This window comes from Arabidopsis lyrata, assembly GCF_000004255.2.
Source record: "Arabidopsis lyrata subsp. lyrata unplaced genomic scaffold ARALYscaffold_8, whole genome shotgun sequence".
Lineage (NCBI taxonomy): Eukaryota > Viridiplantae > Streptophyta > Magnoliopsida > Brassicales > Brassicaceae > Arabidopsis > Arabidopsis lyrata.
Window position 1 is genome coordinate 14,059,140 of NW_003302548.1, and position 17,894 is coordinate 14,077,033.

At 35.6% G+C, this 17,894-nt stretch overlaps 7 protein-coding genes across 8 annotated transcripts; 5 read left to right on the forward strand and 2 right to left on the reverse strand.

Moving 5' to 3' along the window:
• The first annotated feature begins 558 nt into the window (after positions 1–558).
• LOC9300143 (SEC12-like protein 2) lies at positions 559–1,755 on the forward strand. The gene is made up of 7 exons (XM_021015767.1): positions 559–682; positions 755–851; positions 923–998; positions 1,088–1,211; positions 1,294–1,410; positions 1,547–1,614; positions 1,709–1,755. The coding sequence occupies exons 1-7, from the start codon at positions 624–626 to the stop codon at positions 1,753–1,755; spliced, it is 588 nt and encodes a 195-aa protein (XP_020871426.1). The 5' UTR covers positions 559–623.
• On the forward strand, positions 1,741–2,721 carry LOC9300144. Its single transcript, XM_021030668.1, has one exon. It carries the CDS (start codon positions 2,292–2,294, stop codon positions 2,493–2,495), a length of 204 nt encoding a protein of 67 aa, XP_020886327.1. The 5' UTR covers positions 1,741–2,291; the 3' UTR covers positions 2,496–2,721.
• Positions 2,722–3,873: 1,152 nt separating this feature from the next.
• LOC9300145 (squamosa promoter-binding-like protein 13A) lies at positions 3,874–6,335 on the reverse strand. Its single transcript, XM_002865772.2, has 4 exons — positions 5,967–6,335; positions 4,966–5,446; positions 4,728–4,861; positions 3,874–4,645 (listed from the first exon to the last, which is right to left on the reverse strand). Exons 2-4 carry the CDS (start codon positions 5,403–5,405, stop codon positions 4,143–4,145), a joined length of 1,077 nt encoding a protein of 358 aa, XP_002865818.1. The 5' UTR covers positions 5,406–5,446; positions 5,967–6,335; the 3' UTR covers positions 3,874–4,142.
• Positions 6,336–7,642: 1,307 nt separating this feature from the next.
• On the forward strand, positions 7,643–10,194 carry LOC9301893 (SUMO-activating enzyme subunit 1B-1). Its single transcript, XM_021015516.1, has 10 exons — positions 7,643–8,300; positions 8,406–8,457; positions 8,558–8,753; positions 8,847–8,926; positions 9,014–9,130; positions 9,235–9,285; positions 9,379–9,445; positions 9,524–9,627; positions 9,721–9,825; positions 9,927–10,194. Exons 1-10 carry the CDS (start codon positions 8,218–8,220, stop codon positions 10,032–10,034), a joined length of 963 nt encoding a protein of 320 aa, XP_020871175.1. The 5' UTR covers positions 7,643–8,217; the 3' UTR covers positions 10,035–10,194.
• Positions 10,195–10,271: 77 nt separating this feature from the next.
• Positions 10,272–12,187, forward strand: LOC9300146 (11-beta-hydroxysteroid dehydrogenase-like 4A). 2 transcript variants are annotated; one of them, XM_021015515.1, is made up of 7 exons: positions 10,272–10,649; positions 10,722–10,840; positions 10,929–11,106; positions 11,187–11,272; positions 11,457–11,588; positions 11,663–11,791; positions 11,877–12,187. In XM_021015515.1, the coding sequence occupies exons 1-7, from the start codon at positions 10,565–10,567 to the stop codon at positions 12,051–12,053; spliced, it is 906 nt and encodes a 301-aa protein (XP_020871174.1). In that variant the 5' UTR covers positions 10,272–10,564; the 3' UTR covers positions 12,054–12,187. The 2 variants fall into 2 exon arrangements, with proteins under 2 accessions (XP_020871174.1, XP_002864070.2); XM_002864024.2 differs by having other exon boundaries at positions 10,272–10,840.
• Positions 12,188–12,332: 145 nt separating this feature from the next.
• Positions 12,333–14,617, reverse strand: LOC9300147 (11-beta-hydroxysteroid dehydrogenase 1B). The gene is made up of 6 exons (XM_021015514.1): positions 14,161–14,617; positions 13,630–13,822; positions 13,455–13,540; positions 13,247–13,378; positions 12,956–13,120; positions 12,333–12,866 (listed from the first exon to the last, which is right to left on the reverse strand). Exons 1-6 carry the CDS (start codon positions 14,341–14,343, stop codon positions 12,576–12,578), a joined length of 1,050 nt encoding a protein of 349 aa, XP_020871173.1. The 5' UTR covers positions 14,344–14,617; the 3' UTR covers positions 12,333–12,575.
• A 1,425-nt stretch (positions 14,618–16,042) lies between these two features.
• LOC9301894 lies at positions 16,043–16,981 on the forward strand. The gene has a single exon (XM_002864025.2). The coding sequence runs from the start codon at positions 16,216–16,218 to the stop codon at positions 16,771–16,773; it is 558 nt and encodes a 185-aa protein (XP_002864071.1). The 5' UTR covers positions 16,043–16,215; the 3' UTR covers positions 16,774–16,981.
• Positions 16,982–17,894: the final 913 nt, after the last annotated feature.

Sequence of the window (17,894 nt, forward strand, 5' to 3'; positions counted from 1 at the left end):
TCTTGATCATCAATTGGACATATATCTTGATAATGCGCAACACGATGATAGATTTACTAATCTGAAGAGTCTTGGAGACCTTGCTATGGTCATGGTGGAGACAAGGAAACATCTTTCACATCCTTTGATTTATCGACTTATGAAGCTATCTTTAATTTTACCCGTCGCAACTTCAACCGTTGAGATGCTTCTCAGCAATGAACATTGTGAAGACAACGTCGCGAAATCGTATTGGTGATCAGTTTTTAAGTGATTGTCTTGTGTGTTACATCGAAAAACAGGTTCTTGAATCTGTGACAAATGAGAAAGTGATCGAACGTTTCCAAAAGATGAGTGAGCGTAGGATACATCTTTAAGATGAAGGTCTTTGATATATCGGCATTGTAATGAATTTTCATTGGATGTTATATATAACTACAGTTTTTATCGGGTTGTATATTTTTTTGAACAAACTTATTTTGACACCATCAAACAATTTTTCTAGATCCGCCACTGTGGACAACAGTTGTGTCTTCTAAGTAACAGAGAAAGAAAGAAACTTTGGTGGTGGTGGTGGTGGTTCTTATGTGTTTTGTTTTGATGCAGTGCAGGATGGGACTTTGAGGGTTTTTGAATGGCCAAGCATGAAAGTATTACTTAATGAGTCTCAGGCACATGCATCAGTTAAAAGCTTAACTTTCAGGTGAGAAAGGGATCATCTTTGAAGAAATGATTGGGAATATAGTTCTTGATAGTGATGTTTTTCCGTTTGCAGTGAAAGTGGTAAGTTTCTTGTATCTCTTGGAGCTCCACTTTGTCGGGTTTGGGATGTGAATGCTTCTGCTGCTATTGCCAGTTTATCAAAAGAGAAGGTCAGTTGGGTTTTGGCTCTTAGTAGTATACATTATTGTTGTATTGGATCTGATGAGTTTGTGAAATGCAGGATGAGATGTTTGCCTCGTGTAGATTCTCTGTAGACAGTTCAGGCAATGAAGTTCTTTACGTTGCTGCAAACACTGGTAAACTTTTATATATATTTTCACAGTGCAAGAACATAGCCCTTTTTGTCTCAGTCAACGATAGAGAGTTGATTCGTCGTTTTGTGTAGAACATGGTGGGAGTATTATAACATGGGATACAACATCCTGGAGAAGAAGAAGTTCAAAGCTTATTAAAAGAAACAACTCTATATCTGCCTTTAATGTCTCAGCTGATGGGAAGCTTCTTGCAATGTAAGTTTTATCTTTCTTCTCACTTTTGTGGCCAAACAGAAATACTATATTTTTGGTTTTCATGTCTTTTTTCTTAATGCAGAGGAACACTCGAAGGAGATCTTTTAATAATTGATTCGACAAAGATGCAAACTAACCAAGTCGTCAAGAAAGCTCATCTCGGTTTAGTCACCGCACTGACTTTCTCCCCTGATTCAAGGTTAAAATCTCCTCATTAAGGCTCAATCCTTTACCGTATAACTACCGCTTTAACGAATCCAAACAAACAAATAGATACGAATTCTGAAGAAAACATGAAATCATTCAAAATTGTTACTTTGGGTTTGGTTTCGCAGGTGCTTAGTGTCAGTATCTTTTGACTCAAGGGCAAGGCTAACCGTGATCAAACAAAAGGGTGGAAAACGTATGTACATTTACGGTTTCTCCTATTATCTTTCCATTTTAAGAACAGGGTCTCCATAACCTAAAACTGTGGTTTTTCTATAATGAAATTGCAGGTCGAATACATCTGGGGAGTGGTTGGCGGCGTTGTTGTTTGTGTTGATATACTTGGTTTCGTATTATTTCATGGTGGCAATGGGGATCATACATACGTGAACAAAGCCTCAAGTAACCCACACGATACATTGAAACTTTAAAGAGTACAAGTAGGAGAACACTTTCTTTTTTTTGGTTAAAGTCTAAGAGGTTAATATGATTATATGAGAGTGGCCCTAAACCTATATCATATTCGTTGATAAATTTGAATCTCGTTCCTATCTACTTGTATTACCACAATGAAATTTCGAACTTCTTATTTTAGTCAACGAGACCCAATGATTAAGACATTAAGTGATTACAAAATGAGAGAGACCACCCAACCATCGTCTAACGTATCTCTCGAGACATCAAAGTCCACAGTTTGACCACGACACTTCTGACGTGTAACACCATGTCACTAGTATTATGCCATTTCACCAACCATACCACAAGGGTTTCAATATCAAGTACCCAAGTGATATAACTTTCTCCTCTCTTTCTTAATTAAGATAACTTCTCTATCTCTCTCTCGTTGGGATAAAAAAGAAGAAGAATAGGAAAATGTCAGAGTGGGTTGCGGTGGTGGTGGCGACGGTGTTGTTTGTAGTGCTGAGCCCTGGATTGTTGTTTCAGGTTCCGGGAAACAACAACTTTGTAGACTTCGGGAAGATGGAAACCAGCGGATACTCAATCCTTCTCCACGCCTTCCTTTACTTCGGCCTTGTCACTGTCTTCACCGTCGTCATCCACTTTCCGGGCACTTAATTCTACGTAAAGCTTTTTCTTCCTATATATATATGCTTTTACCTTTTCTATATTATCAGTTTTACCATGTTTTCCTTTTTCACGTAATTATTATGCTATTTTAATGATATATCTAATGTAATTCACTCAAAAGAAGAACAAAAACTTACGATATGATGCATAAAAACTTGTTTCGAAATTTTCAGTATAATGACGAAATGGAGAGTTGTTGACCAGTTATACATTTTTTTACGAGATTGGTGAGTTAGTGTATATAATATTTTCATATGTTATTATAATTTTAGCCGGAAAAGAAAGGCCAACAAACATAGGCATCTATAATGAATCTCTTGGAACATCTTAGCAGCCATTTCAATTCTATTTGTTTTATATTAAAGTATGTTTTAGCCCAAAAAATATTTTGTTTCAAATTTCCATGCAATATTACTTCATTTGACCAACACCAGTAATATAGCCAGGGCCGGCCGTTCTTGAGATCGACACATGAAGTTTCTGTTTGAGACCTTATAATATGTGTTGACCATCCTCATCCCTAAACCCATAAAGACACCCTTTATGGGTTTAGGGATGAGGATGCTCTACAGGGTCAATTGTTTGTAAGATTTCTTTGGTCTAATGATGTGAATATAATAGGTGTTGTGTTGTAGTGGTAGTTAACAAACTCAAATCAAGAAAATGCGTTTCTTTTCATTGAATGTTTTGATAAAAATATGCCACTATGAACCACATTTGTGTCTTCCATAACGAGAAATCGCCTTTTCCGTCAAAAAGATCGACTCCACTCCTGAGTATCGGTCGTTGATACTACACCATGAGGCTCTGATATCACTTGTTGCAAATCTTGCATGAACCTTTAACCACATTAGAAGCTTAATACTCTATACTCACAATTAAACCATTCGGATTCGAAAAAACAATCAACCGAATATGTTCTGACTTCTGATCAAGAACAGAGATGAAAACAGACTAAAGAAGAAGATGGTGAATCACAAAGTTTACGACTTTAGACCAACCGGTATGATTGATCTTATGTCTCGGCCAGAACGAAATCTAGAATTCCACTACCTTAAGTTTGCAACATCATCGAGAGCTCAACAAAACCAAAGGTTTAGGATTACAAGCATGACATAAAAGATCATCACACACCTATGATTCTTATATGCTCTTGTTCTGTTTTGACTATAAGAAACTACGAATATCGGCCAATAACTAATTGCGTACCAGCTTTGTTTCAATCTCTCTAGTAAAACAACAAACAGGAAAACAAAACAAATCGTTTAAGTAAACAAGTTAAGAAATCCATATTCAAATCGTTGCCATATTTTAAAACTAACAAAGTTCATATAGATTCGAAAATGTTTTAAAATGCATAACCCAAAAGCATAAGAGTGGCTCTTCTAAGATTCTATAATTGGAATAAGATGTGTACATAAATAGTAATCTACTCTCAACTGTTAACTTACTGCTAATTGGGGTACTACAAGACCAACACAACCTACACATCAACTAATCAAATGTCAATAAAAAAACCCACAATTCAACATTTAACAAGAACAATGATGATATAGGAACATAGAAAATTGAGGGAGAAGAGAAGAGACACAAATAGATCTTTGTGATTCTATCTACCTACTTCTTCTTCTTATACTACTCCCAATGAAACGGGAACGTCTGCGGAAGAGCGACAGCCTCATTACTGGATATAACCGATCCATCAGAGACTGCACTCGCATTCTCAAACAATGCCGACCCGTAAAAAACTGTCTCAACTGCTTCTTGGGACAAAGAAAGTGGTGGCTGAAGCAGATGAGGGACTGACGACGAGGAGGATGACAGAAGAGAGAGAGCACAATCAGAGTCATGGATGCAACTCGTCATTCTCTCACACAACGATGCTGTTCTCGAGCTTTCTTCTTCTTGCAAGAAAGCGAATTGTTTCCCTATGCCTCTGCTACTGTTTGGAGAAGAAGAGATTGGAAACATTATCCCTGTCTTAGCAGGAGAAGAACCAACATAGCTCTGGTTCTGCCCGTAACTCGAACCATTGGCGGCCACAGCAACGCTTACAAGACTATTTCCCCAGCTCGGGTTCAACACAGATGTAGTTGGAAACACATGTGAACCGCCCGAAAACTCTAGCAATTTGCTACCTGAAAATATAAAACAATGCTTCTTCATCAACACGAACAGGTCTATTGGATTCAAGAAACCAAGTTTTCATAAAGCAAAAACCTTGAAAACCCGTAAAGAAGTTCGCAGGACGACCGATATGTTCAGGCTGCGGCTTCCGCCTTCTTCGATTATGTCCATCAAGACGTTTTCTACAACTTCTCTTCCCTTCATCAAACTCTTCCAAAGCATGAAACCTAATTATTATGCACAAATGTTAACATTGTCATTTACACAGAAACAAGAAGCTTAACCATTAACACAACATAATCTCCGAAAAAGCGAGTTTTCGATCAATTACCTGCTGCATTGTTGACAAAACCTCTGCTTATGACCATTAATAGTAACCACAGGAGTTTTTGAATGAACATCACAAACCTTATGTCTCTTATGATACTCTCTACAATTACTAAAATCAGAATTACATCCATCAACTAAACAAATCGGCATCTGGTTGGTTCCAACACCATTCCCTCTTGTTCTCTTTGAACTCGAGCTTCTTGAACTCTCTGGTTTAGCCAAAGAACTCTCTTTCCACTTACTTAGACTTATCACTTGCTCTGTATCACCAAAAACAGAGGAAGAGTTTCCATTGTTTCTTCCAAGTTTCAGATCAAATGAAAATTCCCCTTTTGACTGTGAAGACCCACCAAACGAGATCGAACCATCCATTGGTGATAAATCCGGTTCTTGATCGAATCCAGATAAATAACCAGAGCTAAGTTTGAAATTCCAGTCCATTCAAAGATTTTGTTTTTCTTCTCCTTGGTCTTCTTCTCTCACTATAAATAAAAAGAAACACAATCCAACAATCTCAAGATTTATCCTTTTTGATATTGTTTACACTAAGTTTCAGAAAAATTAAACAGCAAAAACAACTGGTAAACACAAAACCCATCAATCTTTAACTCAATTTCAACACATATGAAGAAAAAAGCAGGGAAGCAAAAAGCAAAAACACAATTTTAAAGAGTACACTGAAATTGTAGTTGAAGTTCTAACACAATTATTTGATTATTAAAACAAAACAAACAAAAACCCCCAAAAAAGGCAAACAAATTGTACTGAAAAAACGAAATGGGAAGTGCAGAAATGTAGAAACTAGAACAGATCCCACAAAATGGGAAAGAAAGCAAAAAAAAAAAACTTTTTTTTCTGTCTACTCAATTCCAAGCAAGAATTTAAAAAATTCAATAAAAAAGGGAAAGATTAAAGAAAGATATAAACATGTTATTACATAAAATAAAATAAAAAAACTATAGAATAAGAAAAGTTTGGTGTTTGAAGGTTGAGAAATCTTACCAAATCCATCCACACCTAAGTCCTAACAGTAGTAGAGTCAGTAGAAGAAGAAGAAACTCCAAAAGAGAAAGATAAAAAAATGAGACAAGTGAAAAAAGAAAAAAAAAAAAAAAGAGAAGATGATGATGGGGTTTAGCAAGAGAAAGTGGAGACAACAAGTGTGGCTGCTACTTCAATAATGCAAATAAGAGAAAGAGGAGAGAGAGAAAGTGATGATAATTGCTATTACTAAGTTAAGAAATGATTTACTTGCTTTAATTGTAACTTTGCTTTCCTGATTTAGGGTTTATTGATATCATTTTTAAAAAACTTTGAGTAAGTAAGAGAGAGAGAAGAAAAAATGGAGGAAAGTGACAGCTGTTGTTGTTTGTTCTTTTTCTAACTTTTTTGTTTACTTTTCTTTGTTTATTTTTTTTTTCTCTGCCATTCATCAAATCTGAACTCTGAACATCCGATTATTTATGAATGAAGTTTTGAAATTTTCAAATACTCAAAAATCTTGAATCTTTTACTGATTCTTATCGAAAATAAAATTAGTTCTCAAATATGATTGTGTTTTTTTTTTTTACTATGGTATAAAAATGCTTTGATGATGATGAAAGTAGACAATAAATTGGAAAGTGATACTATAGAAAGAGGTATAGGATGCTTACGGCAAAAAAAACATAGCATGTGAATGTTGTGCTTCGCATTACACAACATCTTCTTCTGTTTTTTTCTTCGATCTTTCTCCGATACGCGTTATTTCTTTGACTTTCATTCACGGGTCACAAAGCTCAAACGTCAATTATCAGGGAAAGAAAATAAAATCGTATTAAAAGTCTTCCATGTCTTAATTTTTTTTTAATAAAAAATCACCATCGATTTCCAACTTAAACATTCTTTTCACTTTTTTTTTTTTTTTTTTTTTTGACATTTTGGATCGACAAGGTCCGATCCATAGCTAATCCCTACTACGCAGGGTAACGCGATTTATTGGAGTCGAACTCCGGTGGAGAAGGCGGAGTCAAGTGGACTTAACCACTTGACTAAAGGCACATCCCCATTCTTTTCACTTGTTTAAATACTAAGGTTTATGTTGAATTTGGTGGATGAAATTTTCTGAAGTCATTTTTTTTGTTGGTAAAAATGGTAAGGTTGTAAAATAAATCTCCATAATTTTACTATTTAGTGTGTGTATCCTTATTTAAATTCTATGGTTTATGTTGCATTTTTGGATCGTTTAAACAATTGAATTAGTTCACGTTGGATACATTTGGTTATAATGTACTATTAGCCAGAAAAGAATAAGTGAATTGAGTACAAGCGCAAGTTTGAATGTTTAAAACTACACGAAAGCTTTCGTTTGCATTTTAGGGTGGCTGGCAACATGTCAGCGGTTACTCCACCACTAAATTGAGGGACCTATGCAGTGCGGATATTGTAAAATTCGGGGCCAAGTACGATAAAAACAAATTAGGATCTTCTAAGAAAATAAAAACTATTATTTTTTTTTATTTTTTTGCTAATTATAGGACATTAATAATTTTTATTTATTAATTTTTGTAAACTTTTGGACATTTTTTTAATGATGAGATTTTGAGGGTTTTTTTTTGTTAATTTTGGGCCTAAAAAAAATTTCCAAAAATATGAGACCCAATACAAATATTTCATAAAAATTGGTGAAAGGCCGGGCCTGAACCTATATTCGTAGTGAATATCGCTTTTTTTTATGGTTTTTTTATCCATATTTTTCATCATTTTGTATTAGTCGTCTTAAGTTTCTTTGTAACAATGTCTGCATAGATTGTTTAGATAGAACATGAACTGACTTATCTTTTGTTTCCCATATAAGCGTATCGGGTTCGCATTGGTTCATCCTAAAAGATATAAATACCTGTTATACTAATGAAATGGAGTTTGGCTGTCAAAAAAAAACAGGTGAATCGATCACTCGAAGCGAACCAAGTTAAGCTCATACGGATATTCGACGAAAGATTAACCCATTCGACCATCTTCTTGAGAAAAAGATTAACCTTTTACAGATTGTATACACTCTTGATTAGATTAATTTCTTGAATTATACTACTAAGTTGGCGAGAAAGAAGAAGGAAATCGATTAATAATTATATTTAGATCTTTAGAAAACAGACCGGACCAAACCAAACCAAACCATGTGTGGCAATTTTCCGGTTGACAAAAACCTGAAACCCAGTTGTCGATTCGCGGGTTTGATCTGATCCATCTCGCTGGCTAGGGTTTTACTAAGAGAATGGACGGAGAAGAGCTCACCGAGCAAGAAACTGCTCTATACGACCGCCAAATTAGGGTTTGGGGCGCTGGTGCTCAAAGAAGGTACTTCACATTGAATCTAACTTCAATGGCTTCAAGCAAGAATTTGATTTTGCTGCTTTGATTCACTTGGTTGGTTTCGAGTAAATTGCTTCCGTTTGCTTGCAGATTGAGTAAATCTCATGTTTTGGTATCTGGAATCAAGGGGACTGTTGCTGAGGTAGTTGTTACTTTACAATTTCAGTCTATTTAGTGATTATCTATTAGTAATGCTGCAGTAGAGTGTAGGCATCTTACTTGGTTTCCATTTGGTGTTGCAGTTTTGCAAGAACATTGTGTTGGCAGGAGTTGGTAGTGTGACTCTGTTGGATGATAGGTTGGTTACAACGGAAGCATTCAACGCAAACTTCTTGATTCTTCCTGATGAAAATGCTTATGTAGGCAAAACCGTAGCTGAGATTTGTTGTGATTCACTTAAGGAATTTAACCCTATGGTCCATGTTTCAATAGAAAAAGGTTTCTTCCCATTTCTTTATGTCTCTCTTATTTCCGAGAACAAAGTAGAAACATATGATTGTTATAACGTCGAGTCTATGTCTTCAATCTCAGGTGATTTGTCAACATTTGGCGTTGATTTTTTTGAGAAGTTTGATGTTGTGGTTATCGGCTACAGTTCTCGTGCTACTAAGGTACCGAGACCTCCTTTTTTTTAGTTGTTCCAGTTGTTTTGTTTCTATGTAGATAGATCACTTAAAATAATGTGCTTTGTTATGCAGAAAGCAGTTAATGAAAAATGTAGGAACCTAGCAAAACGTGTGGCGTTCTATACAGTTGATTGTAGAGGCTCATGTGGCGAAATATTTATCGACCTGAAGAATTATAAGTACACAAAGGTACTTATCTCGTTTTACTCTTTTGACGGTTGTTTGTCGCATATCTTTGTGTTGGCATATAATGTGTTAACCCCGCAATATATTTGCCAATTTTGGCTCCACAGAAAAAGCTTGATGAAACAGTGGAATGTGAACTAATGTTTCCGAGTTTTGAGGTACAAACAAACTTAACTTCTTACTTTCCTGTAACATACTGTCGCATGAGAAATAATAGAAATTTAATCTATTGACTGGTCTTATTTCTCCAGGAGGCAGTTTCAGCACCATGGAAACCGATTCCAAGGAGAACAGCAAAGCTCTACTTTGCAATGAGAGGTCTGGTTAACAACAGCTAACCATTGAAAGCTTGGTTACTTCCTATGTAACTAATCTGGTTTTGTGATATTCTTGCAGTGATAGAACTATTTGAGGAAACTGAAGGGCGTAAACCTGGGGAATGTTCGCTGTCTGATCTCCCAAGAGTTTTGAAACTCAAAAAGGAACTCTGTGAGGGAAATGTAGGTTTCTTCAACTCTTATTTGTAAGCTCTACAATAATAATGACAAAGAATAGACTATGTCACTCAACTTTGAATCCGAATATTGCAACAGTCGGTTAGCGAGAAACATATTCCAGATAGCCTCTTGGAGAGACTAGTATCTGGTAACACAGAATTCCCACCGGCTTGTGCCATCATTGGAGGGATTCTAGGACAGGTACGGTTCTCTATCTCTCTTCTCTAGGACTTTGTGAATTATATAGATTAAGCACTGAGCAGAGCTATGTGACTTAAAGAAAGTTGTATTTGCGTGTACAGGAGGTGATAAAAGTTATATCGGGCAAAGGAGAGCCGTTGAAAAACTTCTTCTACTTTGATGCAGAGGATGGGAAAGGTGTAATCGAGGACCTATCTAACAAGCTTTAACTTCCAAACCTTAAAGGTGCTGTGAAATGCTGCTCTTAGTAATTACTTCTTTGTTGAATATTGTATTGGAAATTAGACTTTAGAGTGCTTAGAACTTGGCTCCTTGTATTTTGTATCTATTAACTTGGTTCGGTCCAAAAGACAATCTGAAATCCACTTTGGTTCGGTCCAAAAGACAATCTGAAATCCACTTTTACTCAAGTACATCAATTTACACGCCCCTATGATCCTATCTATGTGGTTTTGGCTTTCTTGAGTTGTCATTTTGCCAGGGGTATCTCTTATATAATTAACAGCAATTTTGACAGTATATAGTGAGTTTGTTATGGTTTATTGCATAGTGACATTATTTATTGTTGAGGGAGGTTTCAAACAAATAGAGTTGGAAATTGGAAACCAATAAATTCTCCACAAGTTGAGAAAATATTTGATGAAAACATAAGTTGGATGAGGACAAACATTGAACACACAAAAGATACCAAATTATGATTTGTAGATTCTCTTACCCTTAATTCTTAAATACTAATTCTATGACAGTGACATCTAAACAGACGAAAACACAAAAGCTTATAAATTGTAGTATAGCCTCTGGTGAAGGAGAATCCCAAAGTCAAGGTAAGGATATGGCTTTAATCAACAAGATCCTCAACATCCTTCTTCCTATTGTCACGGTTTCGTTTCTTTTAGTGTTCATGCCATTTTCAATATTCTTCAAGCTCCTCGGGTTCATAAGGAGATGCAAAGAGTCTGAGAAAGTCGACGGAAAAGTGGTCATCATCACCGGATCTTCCTCTGGAATTGGTGAGGTTAGTTTCGTACTAAGTTACTGATTTCCATAATCTTGTTATTAGTAAACTAAAAACAAAGCATTTTGAAATTGATTTAATGGTGTAGCACCTCGCGTATGAGTATGCTCGTAGAGGAGCATACTTGACTCTAGTAGCTCGGAGAGAGGATCGTCTCCAGGTGGTTGCTGACAGGTGCAGGAAGCTTGGTTCACCAGACGTTACAGTCTCAGTCATAGAAGACTGTAAACGTTTTGTTCAAGAAACCATCTCTCGGTTTGGAAGATGTGAGTTAGTCGCGATTATTCGAATAACTAATATTGCTACCTTCTTAAACAACATAAAAATCTAACAAAATTCATATCAGTGGATCGCCTGGTGAACAATGCTGGAATTGCAGAGGCCAAATTTTTCGATGACTATTCAGAAATTTCGGATGTTCTTCCCATTGTGGTATAAATTTTTAGATTTAATTCATAGTTAAAATCTTTTCTACAATCTATGAACTTTTACATAATCTTCTATAGTAATCAAATTTTACTATCTGAAAGACGAATCTGTGTATGCATTATATATTGGAGTAATCTTAGTGAACTTTCACATCCGACTTGGTTCCTACCTTGTGAATAATTTTCAGAATACTAACTTTTGGGGACCGGTTTACGCAACACATTTCGCTATACCACATATCAAGAAAACAAAAGGAAAGATCATAGCGGTTGCATCGCCCGCGGGATGGTCTGGAGTGCCAAGGATGAGCATATATGCTGTAAATGGTTCTTCTTTTCTTTTTCTTCCTCTAAATTAAATGTAACATAATTAATGTAATATTTGATTCATCAGGCAAGCAAAGCAGCTATGATTAACTTCTACGAGACTCTTAGGATCGAGCTTCATCCAGAAGTTGGTGTGACAATCGTGTTTCCGGGTCTAATCGAAAACGGAAATACCAATTCGGACCTTTTGGCTGAGGTTTTAAAATACCATCATAATACAAACGTTTGTTTCCTCTTTTATCAGTGTTTGTCAGAATTTTGATGAATTGGTCTCCTTTCAGAAACAAGAGTGGTCACAAGTTGTGGCCATCGAGTCAGCAGCGGTATGCGCCAAAGCGGTTGTTAACGGAATATGTAGGGGAAAAACCTTTGTGGCAGAGCCGTCTTGGGTTCGTGTCCTGTTCTGGCTTAGTGCTATCTGCCCTGAGCTTCTGATCTCTAAGCCTAAAAGGAATTAACCAGTTGTTTTGTTTAATAATTGCATAATAGTGATAAAATCTGAAATACAACATGAATGGCAATCTAGTTTTTCTAGTTCGGTTCAGCTTCTTTTTGTGTTTTAGGAAATGTATAAACAACCTTTGTTTTTTTTTGTTTCCCTCGTGTTTTACTCATCCAACTCCAACATCCAAATATTGGAAGATGGTAGTGTTGAATCTAACTCAATTAGTACAAGTTTGTTGGAAAAACTTAACCGTAGTTCAAAACATACAAATATTAATGGGAGAATTTACTTATTTTTGCAAAACTCAAAATGTTCGAAGTCAGTTGAAAACATTTCAGTACGGTTCGGTTCTCTTCTACAACGACACACATGTTTAGTATCACTATTAGGCAACTCCCTTATTCTTAGACACATTTTAATATACACAAGTCAAAAGTACCATACACAAAAACAAACCTACATTTTGAAACATTTCTTTTATTATTGGACATAGTCCAAGATACACCTCATCTATTTATTATGCATCAACATCTCTCTAATCCGACTTGATTTCTGGCCTTCGGATAGATTCCGGGTATAGAGCACTACGTACACCAGGAATGTCCATGATCCTCTTGTTGAGTGCACTTTCCTCGGACATACCAGTTCCAGTCATGTACAGTAACCGACAACCCCACTCAATCAACTCAGGACATAGCACTTTCCAAAGGTATGTCACCTTAAACCACGATGGTACTGTCACGTATCTTTGTTTCCGGCACACACCGTTCACTATCGCCTTGGCACATCCTGATGCCGATGATACCGGAAATGGTCCTATTTGAACCTATTTAATTTTGTGCAAAAGAAGACACGATTCAACAATGACCTCAATATTAATTATATTGTTTAAGGAGTTAATTAGATTTAACTTACATCTCTCATGTCTTGGTTGACTATTAACTCGCCTTCACCAGAGAAGTACTTGCCTTGTGTGAGTTCGGATTCTATATAACCAGGTGTGACAATCGTAATGTGTACATCGCCACCAAGCTCAATTCTCATCGTCTCAAAGAAGCTCAACAAAGCTGCTTTGCTTGCCTAATTAAGATATTATAACAATTTGATATGTTAATACGAGAATATGAGCACACCAAGTACTTTCATGTTACTAGCTCCTAAGAGGTTACTTTAGTAAGTAGAAGAAGTGTATATATATTGACTTACATTGTAAAAGCTCATCCTTGGAGCGGTTAGCCACGCTGCAGAGGACGACATAGCCACAATCTTACCATTGCTTTGTCTAAGGTAAGGAAGCGCAGCACGAGTTGTGTAAACCGATCCCCAGAAGTTAGTATCCTAATCAATCACAAATCATTCATTAAAGAGAGTCTAACGAATAAAATGAAAGGGTTCGCTTAGTTATTTTAATTACCAAAACTGCTTTTGTCCTTGTTATATCTTCAATGTTCTCAAACATTGAAATCTGCGTCATCCCAGCATTATTTACAAGATGATCCACTGCAAGACCAAAGAAATTCAATGTTTTGTAGTCCAAATTTGTGAATGGTAACCAAAAAACGGTCGGTTCAGGCCGTGGCGTGACTTACATCTGCCAAAATGGGTGATGGTGTCATCAACGATTCGTCTACAGTCATCAGGTTTGGAGACATCAGCATGAACGGTGACAACATTGGGAGATCCGAGTTCACGAGCAATCTCTGCCACTTCCTCTAGACGGTTCTTCCTTCGAGCGGTCAGGGCCAAGCATGCACCTCTACATGCGTACTCATATGCCAATTGCTGACAATTCATATACGCAAATAGACTCAAATCAATAATTTTCCTAACATATAAATATATTATCTCGTTTCACAAAAATATCGTCGTTTATATTATCATTTTCATGTTTGAGAAATATTGTTTAAATTTTTTATTCATAGTCGTTAGAAAAATAAACACTCATGTTTTTACTCTACTATTATTAGTTAGAGAAATAAACTGATAAGTGTAGTACTGAAGGTTACGATAGAAATTAAACATTTAAGAAGAACTTTTTGAAACCTAGTACTATAGTACGTACCAACGATCAATTAGGTTATTAGGTCTACAATTTTAAAGTAAAGGCATTATGACCAAACCTCGCCGATACCGGAGGACGCGCCAGTGATGAGAACCACTTTCCCATAAAGATTTTCCAAGAAAATGGTCGAGAAAATAGACTGCAAGAACTTGAAGAAATAAAAAGGAGGCAAGAAAAAGCAGAGGCCAAAGAAGGTGAAGAAAGGCGCAGTTAGGTTGAGGAAATCGTTTATCAATTCCATTGTTGTCGATCAAAACATAAATGATTTGGCTCTCATTGGACGTTCTCTTTGATCAGCGTTATATAAATACAACTCCATTGGATTTTAGAAAAAAAAAACGGTGATGAAACGAAGAGAGACAAGACACGAAGATCAAGTGGTAGTGTGGCATCATTGCATGGCAACGATACGACACGTTGTGTCAAGATGTGGAAAATGTACGTCGACGACGCCTTCTTCTTCTTTTCTTTATCCACTTAACATCTTTGGTAGATAAGATCAAATCTTCGTTCCACCTATAAGTTATTGTCGTTTCCGAACTACATTAGTTGTTTATGTACTTCGTGTTATTACTCAGTAATTATTTACAAAAGTACTTGTCGCTATAAGTATACATATTTTACATTAAGATATTAATTAACAAATTATTTAACCAAAATAAAATATGAATTAACAAATAATAGGATTTACTATTCACAAAATTACCAAAGCAATAAAAAAACATTGGATACAAATTTAAGAATTTCGTTTTTAATGTATATATTATGTGTAAACAATTTAACTCCAAATTTAATTAAGAATTAATCCGTAAAATCATGTCAATGCTATTTTATACAGTAATTGAATGTTTGGAAATTTTGATGAAATTAATGATGATTCTCGTATTAATATAATTATTGTTGTAAATATAATATGACGTAGTATCCATGCATGTTAGACATCACATGTGATCGTACATGATAAAAGCATTATCACGTCATATTATGTTTACATGGAATCGTTTATATTTGTTGCTTAGGTTTGTGTTTTTTGTGGAAGCTGCATGTGAGAAGTCTAGATCTATACCGTCTATGAGACTTATGACAAAACTAAAAAAAAATTAAAACTTCTTAATAATTATTTTAAATATATATTTTGAATTTTTTTTCTTTAAATTTTTTTTGAAACCATATTGGATATTTGGCATTTGTCTACCTTACATAGAGGTAGAGACGGACCTGTTCTAGATAATCATGAGAAAATACATTTGAATTCGTAACATGAATGAAATTTCAAACCACTACAAGGTGGGCTAGTGATAGGACAGATTTCGTGGTTGAGGGGGTAATCCCAATACACCCGGGTTCGATTCCCTCTTGCTACATACTAGTGGCCACCAGGGAATTTACATGCGGACTTGCTCTGGCGCCCGAGACCGTAAACCGTTACCTGGCCATAACCCACCCTCGGGTATACATCCGTGCCGTAAGGGTTCGGTCTCTAGTCTGGACCATCTCGGTGGGGCCAGGACACTCGGTTAAAAAAAAAAAAAAAAAAAAAATGAATGAAATTTCATAGGAAGGTGCGGTCATGTCTTTTTTTTGTTTGTTTATTTTATTAAATATATTTTAGACTTTCGGTAGTTGGGACTTGGGAGCAAAAGACATTCACATCACTTTTACTTTCGACGTGTGCACGAAATAAAGTAAACCATCTTAAGATATGGTCCTCAACATGCTTTAATTCAGCTTTAACTAAGGATTGGTCCTCTACATCCAATTTAATTAAACACCCGAAAATGGATTTGGTGAAAGACAACAAAATACTAAAAGAAGTTAAAAAGACAGTTAATAATTCAAAAGTGTTTGCACGCCCACATGGTTACTAAGAAAGTAAAATTAAGTAAAATAAAATGCTATCAAGCTTGTGATTAATTAGTTTAATCTTAACGATGAAGAACCCTTAAAACCACATGTGCTGCATGCAAGTACGCACCTTAAATATTGTTCCAATAGAGTCTAGGCACTCCATGTCCAGTCACATTCGTATCCTTTAGTACCCTAAGTTTCTTTTGCTGCTACATTAAGATAATCCATCTTATTTTCACCAAAACCTTTTTCATTTATAGCATAAATGGATCCCGTAACCGCCATGCAAGAGACCCAATATAACAACGGACCAAGAACCTACAAGAAACCAGTTCTTAATTTCCTCGACCGCCTTTCCTTGTCATTTATCGTAGTTGTTTTCTGCGTTATTGTAGTTTTTTGCCCGCTTTGGCTTCAATTTTCTAATAGTTTTTTCTTATTCACCATCCCTAGAGTTGTTAATTACATCTTAAAACCTAAGGTTTTATTCGTTCTCACAAATGTCATCGTGATCACCCTCATCGGAGAATCAAGGTTTTCTAGAGCAAGATCTTCTCTTCCAGATAGCGAGTTACCAAGAAGTCGTTCTTCTTCTTTGTGGTCTCATGAAAATGTGAGGGTGGAAATAGGATATCAACGATTTTCGGAAGAGAATATTGATCAACCGAGGCTGAGAGAGGGCAAGAGATGTAAGCTTAGTCCGTTGGAGATGGATTCATTAAACCAGAGGGCTGATGATCTGATAGCTCGTGTGAACAGACAGAGGAGGCTTGAAATTGGGCTGGTACATAGCCACATAGACGAAGGCCGTATATCATTATAGTTATGGCCAAATGTGCAGATAAAGCATTGATTGTTACTAAGAAACCAATTAACATAAAGGAAAATGCAAATTTTCGTACAAAGGTTACAAATCAATTGATAAAGTTAAGAGTTTTCACAAGGTATCAAAAGGATTAAAATCATAATCCACATTAATGTTTTTGTTACTTTTTCTCTCTTTTTTTTCTAAAACTTTTATGTTAATATTTACAAAAATAAATTTTAAGTAAGCCCCACAAGAATGAACTTAAGATCAAGGTTTCACTTTGTTCTCCTTAAGACCAGCCCTTTTGAGACTACACTAGAAACTAGTTGACCTGTATAGGGTAATTAGAACAGGCATGAGACTAAGAGTATAGGTGTACGGTTTGTGGTCTGGGTGCAAGTGTCTCCATCAAAAAAGATTCCATGTAATAAGAGCAAATTGGAAAAAGTGGTTAGATTTAGTCTTTTTTGCTCCAAACGTCCTAAGTTTGAACTAATTTTATCCCTTGTTAAATCGTTTCTGGATCCATCACTACATGAGATTATGTCTGAAATGTTAAGTTTATGTGTTGACAAAGAACATCATTTTACTGTAGGGTTTATCAAAAAAAAAAAGAACATCATATTACTGATCCTCCCGCCTCCTCTTCTTGGATATTTTAACGCGTGCGTATTTTAAGTTTAATGGGGTGAGACCAAAAATAATTAATACATAGGCCATCTGCAATAGCCCAACACCTTGGGTGTTCTTGTACTTTTTTAATTGGATAATATTGTGAACAGTGGCCGAAGAACATGTTGTTGGGTCTTGAGGTAGAACTGATTTTGGGCTTGTTCTTGTGTGACGTGGCAGGCCGTGAATGGGTACGATTTTTAGCAAAGGAGTTGACTGAAAATATTTGGAATAAATTTGGACAATAACCTATGTATTAATTAAATAAAATGTTTCTGTGCTTTTATTAAGTAATATGTTTGTTTTTTTTATTTATATCTTTAATATTTTTTTTTCATAAATATTTGGTATTGTATTTTCACTTTTATTTTAAGTTTGTAAAATTTGCAATTTAAATGTTATTTTTAAATGTTTTTATAATTGTAATATGTTTTATTATTATATTATTAAATCTTCTGATCTTA